General features: G+C 51.8%; 1 protein-coding gene across 1 annotated transcript in view; it reads right to left on the reverse strand.

The window, feature by feature from the left end:
- The window catches only part of LOC140406291 (cholesterol 24-hydroxylase-like), a 201,133-nt gene that overhangs the window by 113,878 nt on the left and 70,191 nt on the right, over positions 1–17,064 (reverse strand). The window contains exons 5-7 of the mRNA XM_072494406.1: positions 7,783–7,869; positions 5,796–5,934; positions 3,396–3,509 (exon numbers count right to left, since the gene is read on the reverse strand). Coding sequence (XP_072350507.1) covers positions 3,396–3,509; positions 5,796–5,934; positions 7,783–7,869 — 340 coding nt within the window. The remainder of the gene's footprint in view (positions 1–3,395; positions 3,510–5,795; positions 5,935–7,782; positions 7,870–17,064) is intronic.

The following is a 17,064-nucleotide window of genomic DNA, read 5'->3' on the forward strand; positions in this document are numbered from 1 at the left end:
CACCAGCCGGGTCAGGTTAAGTTTATGCAGCAAATCCCATTTCCGAGCCACCTGTATTCCCAGGTAGCGAAAGCTCTTCTCTCCCCTCCTCAGCGGCAGCTCCCTCTGTCTCTTCTGCTGCCCTCTAGCCTGGACCATAAACAACTCGCCTTTCCCCATGTTCAGTTTGTAACCCGAAAAGCTGCCAAATTCCCTCAAGATCCGCATGACCTCCCCCATCCCCATCAATGAGTCAGAGATATACAGAAGAAGATCGTCCGCGTACAACGAGACCCGGAGGCCCCCCCCCCCTCCCCCCCCCCCTCCGGACATGCCCCTGCCAATTCCTTGAGGCTCTCAACGCCATGGCCAAAGGCTCAATGGCTAGAGCAGTGTTCTTCAAAGTCGGGTGCGCGACCCGCGGGTGGGTCGCGGGCGGGTGTCGCGGAGCTGTTGTCCGCGGCGCTCCCGATCACGCAAATCCCCGCGCAGCAGCCGGCTTTTCATAACGCCGGCTGCAAGCGGCCACGAACATGTAAAAAAAAAAATTTGGCCGCATTGCACATGCGCGCACGATGATCGGGGCACGCATGCGCAGTGCGGCCGCTATTTTTTTAACGGTTGCAGCTTTTTGTTTTACAAGTTCTGTAGTGGTTTTTATTCATTTATTTTATTCATTTAATTTTTATTTTTTTCATTTATTTTATTCATTTTTTTTTACAAGTTCGGGGGGAGTTTTATTTGATAAAATTTTACAGGAAAAAAATTCAGAACTTTGGACAGATGGAGACTCCATACTTTCCGACACCGGAAGGTTTCACCTACATCCAACAGGTTCCATTGGAGGAGCGAGTACGAGGGCCAAAGGGACCCAAAACCATTTCCTCCATTTTTGTCAGCAGCAAACAAGGTAAGAGAAAATGGTGGGTCGCGCAGGGCGGCCGGCGTGGGTCGCGAAGGTCGGCCGGTTGGTAAAAATGGGTCCCCGGAAAAAAAGTTTGAAGAACACTGGGCTAGAGCAAATAGTAGCAGGGAGAGGGGGCATCCTTGTCTTGTGCCCCGGTACAATTTAAAATACCTCGACCTAAGCCAGTTCGTACGCACACTTGCCACCGGCGCCTGGTACAGCAATCGCACCCACCAAATAAAATCCTCGCCAAACCCGAACCTACCCAGCGCTTCCCACAGGTACTCCCACTCCACCCAATGGAAAGTTTTCTCTGCACCCATCGCTGCCACAACCTCCACTTCCTCTCCTTCCGGGGGCATCATAACAATATTCAAAAGCCTCCGCACATTGGCATTAAGTTGCCTGCCCTTAACGAATCCAGTCTGGTCTTCCCCTATCATCCCCGGTACGCAATCCTCTAAACTGTTCCAATTCAATAACAATTAAAACTAGAAATCCCTTTTCAAAGGTGTGGCCGAGAACGCTGTATTCTCACTTGACTAATACTGTTGTTACTGAAACTCGGTTCCACTTTTCAACCAGCAGATTGGAATTCCTTCCAGAAAGCAATTATATCTCCAAGGCCACCACCAAGGTTATTTTAAAAATAAAAACAGTGAAAGACAGAGCGAATACTTCTTTTCTCTTTGTGTCCACAGCAGTCAAAACCAAAAGCGAAAGTAAACAGCCCAGCTCCACCCACACAATGACATCACTGAAGCCATGTGATAAGACAAAAACCTTTTTTAAAGGGACACTCCCATGACAGATGTCGGAAACATTCCAGCGCCTGCAGGTGCAGCTGGAGGAGTCCAACCTCCAGGCGCAGGGGATGGTGACGACAATGCCAACAACAGGTTGTGTCCACAATGGAAGGACTGGGACAAGACGCCAGATCCATGGGTGAAGACATCCAAGGCTTGGGGCACACTGTGCAGTCGATGACTGAGGCGCAGGACAGGGGAGCCCAGTCACAGACAGATATGTCTCGGGCCCATGTGGACATTGCAGTAGGGCTCCAGAGTTTGGCCCAGTCACAAAGGGTCATGGCTGAGGGGGTCAAGAGCATTGGCCGGGCGCTGACTGACCTGGGCCTGTCACAGAGGGACATGACCGAGGCAGTGAGGGAGGTGACTCACTCGCTGAGTTTCAGTGCTCCATGGTTGAGGGCATCAAGGGATGGGTTAGCTGATCGTATCGCTGGTGAGGCCTCTGCCCTGAGAGGGGCAGTGTGTCAGGGAGGGTGCCAAAGGCGATGGTACATGTGTCCTTTGTTTGGGGTGTGCTCTGCTGTTCCCCTGCTTCCCTGGCAGTGGGGCTGAGCTTCTGATGAGTGAACTGAGGAGTGGCAGCACCTGGTGGGCCAGTGATGGAGTTTTACCACGCCCGCCCTGGTGATGGTCACGCCAAACCCGGTGATGGCCACGCCCATCCTGCTGATGGCCACGCCCAGCCCTTTGATGGCCACATCCTCCTGGTGATGGCCACACCCATCTTATTAATGGCCACACCCAGCCTGGTGATGGCCACACCCATCTTGCTAATGGCCACACCCATCCTACTGGTGGCCACGCCCAGACCGGTGATGGCCATGCCCATCCTGCTGATGGCCATGCCCACACCGGTGATGGTCACGCCCTCCCGGTGATGGCCACGCCCATCCCTCTGAAGATACCGCTGGGATCTAAGGGCTTTCAAGAGGGCAGCTTGGGCGAGCTCCAAAATGACCAGCGGCTCTCTGAACATTTACAGGACACAGTGAGTTGCCACCAAGTCCCCTCCCGCTACTCCCCCCCGGTCCAGAAAGCCACCCCCAGCAAGCCCAACAAATTTGGAGAATTTTAAGAGTTTTCTCACCTTCTGATTCCCCCATAGCAGCTGTGTCGCCCAGGCCCCGCTTGTCAATACGTGCACCAATTTGCGCCCGTCTGACTTCGGCCTGAGAGGGGCACAGCATCGTGGATGGGTGGAGCCTAAACCGCTAATGGTATTGAAATGCATGCGAGGGACTAGAGTATGACGGCAGAATCGGCGCCAGGGGCAAACCTCGATTCTGCAAGTTTGTGCGATTCTCCTCCACCCGATCGCGATTCCAATGTCACAAAATGCTGAATCAAGCTCCTCATCTGAAAGATATCACCTCTGACAGTGCAGCACTCCCTCGGTACTCTACCAGAGCGCCAACTTGCATTGTGAATTCAAATCTCTGGAATGGGTCTTGAACCCACTGTCTTCTGACTCAAGACAGGCAAAATGCTACCGACTGAGCCACTGACCCAAAACTGACAGCCAAGGAGCCGTTTCCGAGGAGCCGTTGCCGAGGAGCCGTTGCTGAGGAGCCGTTGCCGAGGAGCCGCTGCCGAGGAGCTGTTGCCGAAGCGCCGTTGCCAAGGGTCTCCCGTTGTGTGGCATTGCACCACAATGTCACTGAAACACAAATAACTTAATTTGGACTTCGAGCACTTACCTGCATGTACGGATTCTGAGTATATCGTAACATCCCTTTCAAAATCATCGATATGGCATGTGGAAATGGAGACTCCGTGCCATCCAATAAGTTCAGTTGCATCCCAAAGGCCACCTTTAAGGAGAACAGAGATCATAGAGTAATGGATATCTAGGAATGTGTTCCAGAGACACATGTTTTTAAAAAATGTATTTTATTACAAACATGTATCAAAATAGGTTACAGCGAACAAACACCCGGGAAACATGCTTCCCAACAATCCACTATACAGTCTGTACAGATTTGTCCCCGTTTTCACACACTCTTCCCCCGTGATGAACAGCTCCTCAAACACGGTCACAAGCACCCCCCACCTTTCCTCAAACCCCCCTGAAGAGCCCCTTAACACATACTTTATTTTCTCTAATCGCAGGAAGTCGTACAGGTCGCCCAACCAAGCCGCTACCCCCGGTGGCGATGCCGACCACCACTCCAGCAAAATTCGCCGCCGTGCAATCAGAGAGGCGAAGGCCACGACATCGGCCTTCCTCCTCTCCATCAGCTCCGGCTTCTCTGAAACCCCAAATATCGCCACCAAAGGGTCCGGGCCCATCTCCTCCTGTACTATCCTGGCTAAGACTGCGAACACTCCCACCCAGAATCTTTTCGCAACCCCAAAACATGTGCGCATGATTCGCTGGCCCCCGCCCACACCTCTCACTTTCCACAGAGACTCATATCTGGGAGTGACTTATAGATTTTGAATAATGACAGAGAACAGCTGTTTTGCCCAAGATCCGGCTGTTTATATTCCACACGAATCTCCTCCCACCCTACTTCACCTCATCCTATCCGTATATCCTTCCATTCCTTACTCTCTCTTACTTCCCTCACTCCCCCCTATGACAGTAAAGGTGTGTGAATTACAGAGAGTAAAGAATACCGTAAATTACATGAAATAGCAGGTTCTTGCAGGGTAAGTTACAGAGACTAATGGATCACGGTGTCACAGAATTGTCACGGTGCAGAAGGAGGCCATTCGTCCCATTGTGTCAGCTCCGGCTAACCAAATGAACACTATGATCTCATGCCATTCTCCTGTCCTTTTCCCTGTAGCCCTGCACATTATTTCTATTCAAATAACCATCCAATGCCCCGCTGAATATCTTAATTGAACCTGTCTCTAACAGGCGTACGGGCCGTGCATTCCAGACCTGAGCCACTGGCTGTGTGAAAATTCTACTTCGCACATCCTTCCTTTGAAAATCACTTTAAATCTGTGCCCTCTTGTTCTTGACCCGTACACGAACGGGATCATTTTCTCCCTGTCTAGTCTGTCCAGCCCCCTCATGATTTTGCACATCTCGATATAATCTGTTCTGGTTGCTGAATGTGGGTTATGGTGACGAATCCTGGGAGAGAGAGTGACAGGTAACCTGAGTGAGTTATATAAAAATGTCGCAAGATTGCCGAGGAGTGAGTTAGGGATAACTGTCAGTGAGTTACAAAATGCCTCAGATAGTTGTGACTGATGACAGATGATTAGTATTTGGATTGCTTTCCTGTTCCAAGTCATCGCGTTACATTAAGCTCTGGAGTACATATGCATCAGTTGCACAATTGGGATGGTACCATGGTGGAAATGTTTTGCTGATTAGTAATTCAAAGGCTTGGATCAAAGCTCCAAGGATTGAACAGCCACGCTGCGCCCAAAAAGCAGCTCGCTGCGGTGGGTAAGGCCGATAGAGGCCGGAGACCCAGCTCCCGGGATCTACCCTACTCACAATGCCTCACAAGATCTAACGGTCAGTACTGGTCTCCACAAACGTGGACCAGACGGACAGCACTCGTGGGGGTCTCCCAGGAGACTGGCGTCCCCCAGCTGCAAGTCCTTTGGCCAGGGTGGTACCCTGGCACTGCTGGTGCTGCCTGGGCACCCTGGTACTGCCAGCCTGGCACCTTGACACTGCCAGCCCGGCATTGCCAACGTACACAGGTGGCACTGCAAAGGTGCCAGCGACCTTCTATATTGCACAAAATGTGGCCCTGTGCAGCCTCGGCCGTGCGTCCCTGCGAGACCCCATACCTAATGCGGGTGCCGTTCTATAACGTGCCCGAGAAACACGCAGCTAAACACGCTCGCTATGGGACTTTGTTATCATTTAGTTAAATCCCGCCCCAAATCTCATCACTGCATCTGTGAGAGTTTAGACATTCAACAAATTGATAAATCTGGATTAGTCTCAGTCATGGTGGCCATGTAAAAACCCAACTGGTTCCCTACTGCCCTTCATCGGAGGAAATCTGCCACCTTTACCTGGTCTGGCCTGTATGTGACTCCAGACCCACACCAACGTGGTAGCAATCAACAAGGGAGAAAAGTGGAGGAAAAAGAGAAAGGAAGGGAAAACCAATTTTTACCGTTGTGATAACCTCTAGAGTCACACAGCTCAGCTTACTGTGCAGTCCCACTGGAGTCACACCATCAGACACCTCTGTCAGCTTCTCCATCAGATGCTCAGCCTTGTTATTAAACACATCCATTAGCCCCACCAGGTACCTGCGTCGTAAATGTGGAGACAGGGATAAGGAAGGTGTGACACTGGTGTATTTCACTCCGAACATGCTTCAAGGAAATTGATTACTTTCAATGCGCAGTCGCCAATATGGACACAAAATACAGCAGCTGATATACAAACAACAAAACTCAAAAAGCAATAATTAATTAATCTGTTTGCTGTTATTGGCATGAGAGTGCGATGTTCTCATGGTGGTGGAGGAGGCTGAGAGGTGGTCTGATTGCTGCTGTTTTCAGGATTGTAAAGGGACTGGATAATGTTGGTGAAGGCCAGTTTCTTCACCTCGTCCAGAGAGAGAAGACCCAGAGAATCCCTGAAGAGAGCAAATTGAAAACTAATCTGAGGAAACAATAGTTCAGTGAATGAGTGAACAATCTCTGGACAGGCTCTCGAGGGAGATGGTGGGGGTGGTTAAGGTAGATTCATTTAAGCGTAAATTGGACAGATTTCTTTCAGAAAAATCATTTTGGGGTTCAGTATGTGAGTAATTTGAGACACGATGAGTGCTGAGTGGAGCATGTTCAGGGGAACAGGTGACTTTGGACCTATTTGCTCCCCACCTCGTACCTGGTTCTGTTACACATTAATCGATAGACATTAATCTCTGTGATTGGTCAACATTTATCGTGGTATCATGTGATTACTAGGATGGTGGAAGATGAACTAGATGGATCTTGGACTTTTTCATCTCGTGAATCCTATAAACACAAGGACAAGAATCATTTCTATCTGCATTTTGAATAATCGGATCCTTCACGTCCATCATGTTAAACAGGCAGTTTAACATCTCACCGAAATGTTACCATTCGGTACTGCAGTGCTTTCTCACTCCAGATTAAGATTTTGACACTGTCCAGCACTTAAGCAGAAAGAATAACATTTAAATAAAAATAGAAAGTGTTGGAAATAATCAGCATCTGTAGAGAGATAAACAGAGTTACCGTTTTGGAGTTGAAAATTACTCTTCCTCAGAACAGGGGGTGTTGAAGAAGTGTAATATTTGACACAAAATTTTAGCTCTTTCAATCTCCACAAATACTGCCAGGCCGGCTGAGCATTTCCAACACTTGGGCCGGGATTCCCACGTGGGGTCGGAGAATTGCCATGTCGGGGGGGGGGGCGAAAATCGTGCCCCGCCGCTCCGACGCCGGCCCGCCGATTCTCCGGTGCCGATTCTCAGGCGCCCGCGGGATCGCCGCTGCGCCGGTCGGGGGCCGTTGAGACCGCCCCCCCCCCCCCGGCGATTCTCCGGGCCTCGATGGGCCACATGCCCACCGAGTTCGGCCGAGTCCCGCCGGTGTAGGTTACGTATGGTCCTACCCGGCGGGACCTCGGAGTTCTGGCTGTGGGGGCCGTCCTGGTGGAGGGGTGGGGGGATCCGACCCCGGGGGTGGGGGGGCCTCCACGGTAGCCTGGCCCGCGATCGGGGCCTACCAATCGGCGGGCGGGCTACCTCTGTGGGGGCCTATGTTCCTCCATGCCGGGCCCCTGTAGGGCTCTGCCATATTGCCCCCGGGGGCCGGCGCAGAGAAGGCAACCCACGCGCATGCGCAAAGTCGCGCCGGCCGTGGCGCGCCGGGTTTCGGGCGTTGGAGCAGCGGGGACCATTCCGTGCCATACTAGCCCCCGAGGAAGAGGTGAATACCTCACCCTTGGGGGCCGTTGATGCCGGAGTGGCTCGCACCACTTTTCACGCCGGCGTCAGAACTTGGCCGCGGGATTGGAGAATCCCGGCCTTGATGTTTTTATTTCAGATTTCCAGCACCTGCAGTATATCGTGCATTTATTTTAAGAATAACGTCGGGTTTAAGTCAGGAATGGATAGTTACGAGTGGCTGAAGGAAGGGTCCATCACTCTGCGCTGCATGTACCAGTGTTGGTGGTCTGTGTCAGTCAGCAGCCCGAGCCCCAAAAACCTGTGAAAAATGACATGAGGTGAGCCAATGTTTGCTCTATAACATTTGTAAATGATTGTAGAAATTAAGTCAATTCTCTTTCAAGCTCACAATATTTGGGGAAGTGTAAAATTATTCATTTTGATAGCAAGAATGCAGAGAGAGGCGATACAAAATAGAGGAGTAGAGTGTCCTGGGTGAACATGGACATGAAGGTGGTAGGTCAGGTTGAGAGAGCAGTTAATAAAAATGCAATATCCCGGGCTTTATTAATAGGGGCATAGGGTACAAGAACAAGGAGGTTATGTTAAACTTATCTAGGACATTAGTTCGACTCTCAACTGTGGAGAGACAGAGCTGACGTTTCACGTCTGCATGACTCTTTGTCAAAATGGGTGTCTCTTAAAACCTATTCTATTGACCAAGTCTGAGTTTTCTATTCACTCACGGGATGTGGGCTTCCCCGGGTGGGCCACATTTATTGCCCATCCCTAGTTGCCCTTGAGAAGGAGGTGGCGAGTTGCAGGTACACCCACACTGCTGTTAGGGAGGGATTTCTGAGGAATTTGACCCAGCGACAGTGATGGAACGGCGATATATTTCCCAGTCAGGCTGGTGAGTGACTTGGAGGAGAACCTCCAGGTGGTGGGGTTCCCAGGTATCTGCTCCTCTTGTCCTTCTGCAATGTAACAATCATGGGTTTGGGAGGTGTTGCCTTTGGAGTCTTGGTAAGTTCCCGCAGTGCATCTTGTGGATGGTATACACTGATGTCACAGTAAGAAGTCTTACAACACCAGGTTAAAGTCCAACAGGTTTGTTTGGAATCACTAGCTTTCGGAGCGCAGCTCCTTCACCAGGTGAGTGAAGAGGTGGGTTGATTGTTCATTGTTCGTGGAAGGATTGAAAGTTTGTGGAAGGGGTACCAAGCAAGCGGGCTGCTTTGTCCTGGATGGTGTCAAACATCTTCAGTGTTATTGGAGCTGTACTCCTCCAGGCAAGGGGAGAGTGTTCCATCACACTCCTGACCTGTGCCTTGTAGAACATAAGGACATAAGAACTCGGAGCAGGAGTAGGCCATCTGGCCCCTCGAGCCTGCTCCACCATTCAATGAGATCATGGCTGATCTTTTGTGAACTCAGCTCCACTTTCTGGCCCGAACACCATAACCCTTAATCCCTTTATTCTTCAAAAAGTTATCTATCTTTATCTTAAAAACATTTAATGAAGGAGCCTCTACTGCTTCACAGGGCAAGGAATTCCATAGATTCACAACCCTTTGGGTGAAGAAGTTCCTCCTAAACTCAGTCCTAAATCTACTTCCCCTTATTTTGAGGCTATGCCCCCTAGTTCTGCTTTCACCCGCCAGTGGAAACAACCTGCCCGCATCTATCCTATCTATTCCCTTCATAATCTTATATGTTTCTATAAGATCCCCCCTCATCCTTCTAAATTCCAACGAGTACAGTACAGTAGATGATGGACAGGCTTTGGGAATTCCTATCCTCTGACCTGTTCTTGTAACCATTTACTTGGCTGGTCCAGCTCAGCTTCTGGTCAATGGAAATTCCCACGATATTGACAGGGGGGGATTGAGCAATGGTAATAACAGTCAATGTCGATGGGCGGTGGTTTTCATCATAGAATTTACAGTGCAGAAGGAGGCCATTCGGCCCATCGAGTCTGCACCGGCTCTTGGAAAGAGCACCCTACCCAAAGTCAACCCCTCCACCCTATCCCCATAACCCAGTAACCCCACCCAACACTAAGGGCAATTTTGGACACAAAGGGAAATTTATCATGGCCAATCCACCTAACCTGCACATCTTTGGACTGTGGGAGGAAACCGGAGCACCCGGAGGAAACCCACGCACACACGGGGAGGATGTGCAGACTCCACACAGACAGTGAGCCAAGCCAGGGATCGAACCTGGGATCCTGCAGCTGTGAAGCAATTGTGCTATCCACAATGCTACCGTGCTGTTCTGGTTGCGGCGATGACCAGCTAAGCCGCACGTTTCGGCGGCTCCAGCTCGAACGGACCTTCGGGCTCTTTTAAGAGTCCCAACGGGGAATTTTTTCGGGACGAAACCCGGTGTGGGGTGAGACAACAGGGAGTCCCCCCCCAACGAAAAAGAAAAATATCGGCGGCGGCGGCCAGATCGCGAAGAATCCTCGAGGACAGGGGCAGAAGGAAAAAGGAGCAAGATGGCGGCGGAGGGAGCCCAGGCGACATGGGGACCGGACCAAGACGAATTTTTGAGACGGTGTGTGGAGCTGCTTAAGAAGGAGGTGCTGGCCCCGATGCTACAGGCAATTGAGGGGCTTAAGGAGGCACAAAAGACCCAGGAGATGGAGCTCCGCGTGGTGGAGCAGAAGGTGACGGACAACGAGGACGAGATCCTGGGCCTGGCGGTCAAAACGCAGACGCACGAGGCGCTCCACAAAAAGTGCATTGAAAGGATTGAAGTCCTAGAAAACAGATCACGGAGAAAGAACCTTCGGATCCTGGGTCTCCCCGAGGGAGTGGAAGGAGCGGACGGCGGGGCTTACGTGAGCACGATGCTACGCTCGCTAATGGGAGCTGAGGCCCCCTCGGGCCCCTTGGAAGTGGAAGGGGCCCACTGGGTCCCTGCGAGGACACCAAAGGCGGGAGAACCACCTAGGGCGATGATCGTGCGATTTCACCGCTTCAATGACAGAGAAGTGGTTCTGAGATGGGCCAAAAAGGTACGAAGTAGTAGATGGGAGAATGCGGTGGTACGGGTGTACCAGGATTGGAGTGCGGAGGTGGTGAGAAGGAGGGCGAGTTTTAATCGAGCCAAGGAGGTGCTACACAAGAAGGTGAAGTTCGGGATGTTGCAGCCGGCGCGACTGTGGGTCACGCACCAGGAGAGGCATCACTACTTCGAAACGGCGGAAGAAGCATGGACCTTTATTAAAAACGAGAAACTGGATCAGAACTCCAGCACGGAGTTTAAGGGCAGCACGGTAGCATTGTGGATAGCACAATTGCTTCACAGCTCCAGGGTCCTAGGTTCGATTCCGGCTTGGGTCACTGTCTGTGCGGAGTCTGCACATCCTCCCCGTGTGTGCGTGGGTTTCCTCCGGGTGCTCCGGTTTCCTCCCACAGTCCAAAAATGTGCAGGTTAGGTGGATTGGCCATGCTAAATTGCCCTTAGTGTCAAAAATTGCCCTTAGTGTTGGGTGGGGTTACTGGGTTATGGGGATAGGGTGGAGGTGTTGACCTTGGGTAGGGTGCTCTTTCCAAGAGCCGGTGCAGACTCGATGGGCCGAATGGCCTCCTTCTGCACTGTAACTTCTATGGTAATCTAACTGAGGGACTGATGTGAGAGGGGAAATGACAATGCCGATGTATATAGAGATGTAAATTGGGGAGGGGGGGACACTAAGAAATGTGGGCGCCGGTGGGGGGGAAGAAGACACATAGGCGGGGGATGGGGAATGGGAGTGGGGCGGCAGAGGGAGCTGCGCCACAAGGGGCGGGACAACTATAGAGAACACGGGGCTTATTGTTCTTGTTCCCGCGCCAGAAAGATGATGGCGGGAAGATAGGCACAAGGTAGATGGGAGTTCCCCACACGGGGGGGGTCAAGGAGAGAGGGGGAGAAGCCGGGGTCAGTTGAAGTCAGCTGACTTTCGGAAGCAATATGGGGGGAGGAATCATGCTAGATGGGGATATAGCGGTGGGGGGGTGGGGTGGGGGGGGGGGGGGAGGATAACTGGGTTGCTGCTGCAGAAATCAAAGAGGAACTGGTAAAAGAAAGGGTGGTCAGGGCTGGAATGCGCCGCCGGGGGAACGGGTGGGTGCGCGGAACCGGGACGTGGGACTGGCCTAGAGAGGGTGATGGCTAGTCGACACGGGAAGGGGGCAGGTAGCCCCCCAGTTCGGCTGATCACGTGGAACGTGAGAGGCCTGAATGGGCCGATTAAAAGGGCCCGAGTGTTCGCGCACTTGAAAGGACTGAGGGCAGATGTGGCATGCTTCAGGAGACGCACCTGAAGGTGGCGGACCAAGTTAGGTTAAGGAAAGGATGGGTGGGACAGGTGTTCCACTCAGAGCTGGATGCAAAGAACAGAGGGGTGGCCATACTGGTGGGGAAACGGGTATCATTCGAAGCTAGGAGCATTGTAGCAGATAGCGGAGGCAGATATGTGATGGTGAGTGGCAGACTGGAGGGAACGGAGGTCGTGTTGGTTAACGTATATGCCCCAAATTGGGATGATGCGGGATTTATGAAGCGGATGCTGGGACGTATCCCGGACCTGGAGGTAGGAAACCTGATAATGGGGGGGGACTTCACCACCGTGCTGGACCCAGGGTTAGATAGATCTAGATCTAGGACCGGAAGAAGGCCGGCAGCGGCCAAGGTGCTTAAGGGGTTTATGGACCAAATGGGGGGAGTGGATCCGTGGCGATTTGTTAGGCCGAAGGCCAAGGAGTTCTCCTTCTTCTCCCATGTCCATAAAGTGTACTCCCGGATAGATTTCTTTGTTTTGGGAAGGTCACTGATCTCGAGGGTGGAAGGAACTGAGTATTCAGCCATAGCTGTTTCAGATCATGCCCCACACTGGGTGGACCTGGAACTACGAGAGGAGAGGGAGCAGCGTTCACTCTGGCGACTGGATGCGGGATTACTGGCGGATGAGGGAGTCTGTGGAAGGGTGCGGGGATGTATCGAGAGATACCTGGAGGTCAATGACGACGGGGAGGTCCGAGTGGGAGTGGTATGGGAAGCATTAAAGGCAGTGGTCAGAGGAGAGCTGATCTCCATCAGGGCCCACAAGGGGAAAGTAGAGGCCAAGGAAAGGGAAAGACTACTGGGGGAGATTTTGAGGGTAGATAAAGAATACGCGGAGGCCCCGGAGGAAGGACTATACAGGGAGAGGCGACGACTCCAGACGGAGTTCGACCTGTTGACCACAAGGAGGGCGGATGCGCAGTGGAGGAAGGTACAGGGGATGAGATATGAATATGGGGAAAAGGCGAGTCGCCTGTTGGCCCATCAGCTGCGAAAGAGGACAGCGGCGAGGGAGATAGGGGGAATTAGAGATGAAAAGGGAGCTATAGTGCGGAGAGCAGGGAAGATAAACGAGGTGTTTAAGACCTTTTACGAGAGACTTTATAGGTCCCAACCCCCGGAGGGAAAAGAGGAGATGCGGCAGTTTTTGGACCAATTAAGGTTCCCAAGGGTGGAGGAGCAGGAGGTGGAAGGCCTGGGGGCGCCGATTGGGGTGGACGAGGTTACCAAGGGGCTGGGGAACATGCAGGCAGGGAAGGCCCCGGGACCAGATGGGTTCCCGGTGGAATTTTATAGAAAATATGTGGACTTGTTGGCCCCGCTGCTGGTAAGGACCTTTAACGAGGCCAGAGAAGGGGGGACCCTACCCCAGACAATGTTGGAGGCGACGATATCGCTAATCTTGAAGCGGGATAAAGATCCGCTGCAGTGCGGGTCCTATAGGCCTATCTCACTGCTAAATGTGGACGCCAAGTTGCTAGCAAAGGTGCTGGCAGCGAGGATAGAGGATTGTGTCCCGGGGGTGGTGCACGAAGACCAGACAGGGTTCGTAAAGGGGAGACAACTAAATGTCAATGTGCGACGGCTATTAGGGGTGATAATGATGCCCCCAGTAGAGGGGGAGGCAGAGATAGTGGCGGCAATGGATGCAGAGAAGGCATTTGATAGGGTGGAGTGGGAGTATCTATGGGAGGTGCTGAGGAGGTTCGGGTTCGGGGACGGGTTTGTGAGCTGGGTTAAACTCCTCTATGGGGCCCCAACGGCAAATGTGGTCACAGGTCGGCAAAGGTCGGAGTATTTTCGACTATACAGGGGAACAAGACAGGGATGCCCGTTGTCCCCATTACTGTTCGCGTTGGCAATTGAACCACTGGCCATAGCGCTGAGAGACTCCAGAAAATGGAGAGGGGTGATTAGAGGGGGAGAGGAACACCGAGTGTCACTCTACGCGGATGACCTACTGCTGTATGTGACGGACCCAGTGGGGGGGGATGACAGAGGTCATGCAGATATTGAGGGAGTTTGGAGATTTCTCGGGATATAGGCTTAACATGGGAAAGAGTGAGCTTTTTGTGATACACCCTGGGGACCAGAGTAGAGGGATAGATGGCCTACCGCTAAGGAGAGTGGAAAGAAACTTCCGATACCTGGGGATTCAGATAGCCAGGAGCTGGGGAACCTTACACAGACTTAATCTGACACGGCTGGTGGAACAAATGGAAGAGGATTTCAAAAGGTGGGACATGCAGCCGCTGTCACTGGCGGGCAGAGTGCAGGCAATTAAGATGATGGTCCTCCCGAGGTTCCTATTTGTGTTCCAATGTCTCCCTATACTGATCACTAAGGCCTTTTTTTAAAAAATAGATAGGAGCATCACGAGCTTTGTGTGGGCAGGGAAGGTCCCGAGGGTAAGGAGGGGGTTCCTACAATGTAGTAGAGACAGAGGGGGACTGGCGTTGCCGAACTTGGGCGACTACTACTGGGCCGCCAATGTGGCGATGATTTGTAAATGGATGATAGAGGGAGAGGGAGCGGCGTGGAAAAGATTGGAGATGAAGTCCTGTAAAGGGACGAGTTTAAAAGCGCTGGTGACGGCGCCACTACCGCTCTCACCAAAAACATTTACCACAAACCCAGTGGTGGCGGCAACATTAAGTATCTGGGGGCAATGGAGGCGACAGAGGGGTGTGCTGGGAGCCTCGGTGTGGTCCCCGATCAGGAACAACCATAGGTTTGCCCCAGGGAGGCTGGATGGAGGATTCCAGAGCTGGCACCGGGTAGGAATCAGGAGAGTGGGAGATTTATTTATAGACGGGACGTTTGCGAGCTTGGAGGCGCTTGAGGAAAAGTATAAGCTGCCCCGGGGAAATTTCTTTAGATATATGCAGGTGAGAGCGTTCACGAAACAACTGGTGAGGGAATTTCCGCTGCTCCCGACACAAGGGATCCAGGACAGGGTGCTTTCGGGGGTGTGGGTCGGGGAGGGCAAGGTGTCAGAGATATACCGGGAGATGAGAGAAGAGGGGGAGGAGTTGGTGGGCGAACTGAAGGGAAAATGGGAAGAAGAGCTCGGGGAGGAGATTGAGGAGGGTTTGTGGGCTGATGCCCTAAGTAGGGTAAATTCCTCTTCCTCGTGTGCCAGGCTTAGCCTGATCCAATTTAAGGTGCTGCATAGAGCACACATAACGGGAGCAAGGTTGAGCAGGTTCTTCGGAGTGGAGGATAAGTGTGGGAGGTGCGGGGGAAGCCCGGCGAACCACACACATATGTTTTGGCTGTGTCCGGCACTGGAGGGGTATTGGAGGGGAGTGATGGGAGTGATCTCGAAGGTGGTGAAGGTCCGGGTCAAACCAGGCTGGGGGTTAGCTTTATTCGGAGTAGCGGATGAGCCGGGAGTGCAGGAGGCGAAAGAGGCCGATGTCGTGGCCTTTGCGTCCCTAGTAGCCCGGCGTAGGATTTTACTCATGTGGAAGGAAGCGAAACCCCCTGGACTGGAGGCCTGGATAAACGATATGGCGGGGTTCATAAAACTGGAGCAGATTAAGTTTGCGCTGAGAGGATCGGCTCAAGGGTTCACCAGACGGTGGCAGCCATTCCTCGACTACCTAGCGGAACGTTAGAGGGAAGATAGATGGTCAGCAGCAGCAACCCGGGGGGGGGGAGGGGGGGGGGGGGGTAAACTGTTGGGGTTTTTGGAGGGGGAGAGGGGGCGGGGGGGGAGTATTACTTCGTGTTATTTGGTTAGTTTACCATGTTAGTTACACAATGTTATATTGCAGTTATCATGTTACTTGTATTTTTATTTCTTTGATTTGTAAGGGAAAAAATTGTGTTTGAAAACTTTAATAAAATATATTTTTTAAAAAAACACAATGCTACCGTGCTGCCCTAAGATCCTCTTTAACCTGGTGTTGTAAGAGGTTAGATCCTCTCTTGTTGGAGATGGTCATTGCCTGGCACTTGTGTGGCACGAATATTACTTGCCACTTGCCAGCCCCAAGCCTGAATATTGTCCAGATCTTGCTGCATTTGGACACGGACTGCTTCAGTACCTGAGGAGCCAGGCATGGTGCTGAACCGTTTATGATTCTCATCAGATTTTGGGTCTACGTAGCCCGTGGGTGGAAGGAGTGGGTGGGCACAATGTTGCCTCCAGTATCTTACCATCTACATAGAAAGGAAGCTAGAGATCAAAGTTAACATAGATCCCTTAGAAAATGAATCTGGGGAGATAGTTATAGGGAACAAGGAAATGGCAGAGGAGTTAAGCAGATATTTTACATCAGTCTTTACGGTGGAAGATACTTCGAACATTCCAGTAAAACTAAAGAATACGGGGGAGGAATTAAATACCATCACCAACACGAGAGAAGTCGTATTATATAAACTAATGAGGCTAAAGGCAGATAAGTCCCCCGGGCCCCGATGGTTTACATCCTAGAATCCCAAGTAGCTACAGAGGTAGTGGATGCAGTGGTTGTAATTTTCCCAAAATCCTTGGATTCTGGAGAAGTACCGGAGGGTTGGAAAACTGCCGATGTGACAGTGGGAGGGAGGCTAAACGCCGGCTACTATAGGCTGATTAGCCGAACATCTATTGTTGGAAAAATGTTGGAATCAATTATTAAGGAAGTGATAGCAGCACATCAGGAAAATCAGAATCTAATCAGAGTCAACATGAAGGGAAAGGGAAATTGTGTCCGACTGTTTTTTTCAGTAGAATCCCTACAGCGCAGAAGGAGGCCCTCTGGCCCATCAAGTCTGCTGCAACCCTCCAAAAGAGCACTCCATACCGGCACACTCCCCCACCCTACCTCTGTAACCCTGCGCTTGGATCATGGTCAATCCACCTAACCTGCACATCTTTGGACTGTGGGAGGAAACCGGAGCACCCGGAGGAAACCCACACAGAGAGAACGTGCAAACTCCACGTAGACAATCACCCAAGGCCGGAATGGAACCCGGGTCCCTGACACTGTGGGGCAGCAGTGCTAACCACTGTGTCACCGTGCTGCCCCCTTATTTTGAGTGGCTAGAGGGGAACCAGTAGATGTGATGTATTTGAACTTCCAGGTGTTCGACAAGGTACCTCACAAAAGGTAAAGTTATAAGATAGGAGGCCATGGTGCTGGAGGGAGTATTTTGGCATGGATAGAGAATTGGTTAATGTGCAGGA

Source organism: Scyliorhinus torazame, chromosome 2, assembly GCF_047496885.1.
Source record: "Scyliorhinus torazame isolate Kashiwa2021f chromosome 2, sScyTor2.1, whole genome shotgun sequence".
NCBI lineage: Eukaryota > Metazoa > Chordata > Chondrichthyes > Carcharhiniformes > Scyliorhinidae > Scyliorhinus > Scyliorhinus torazame.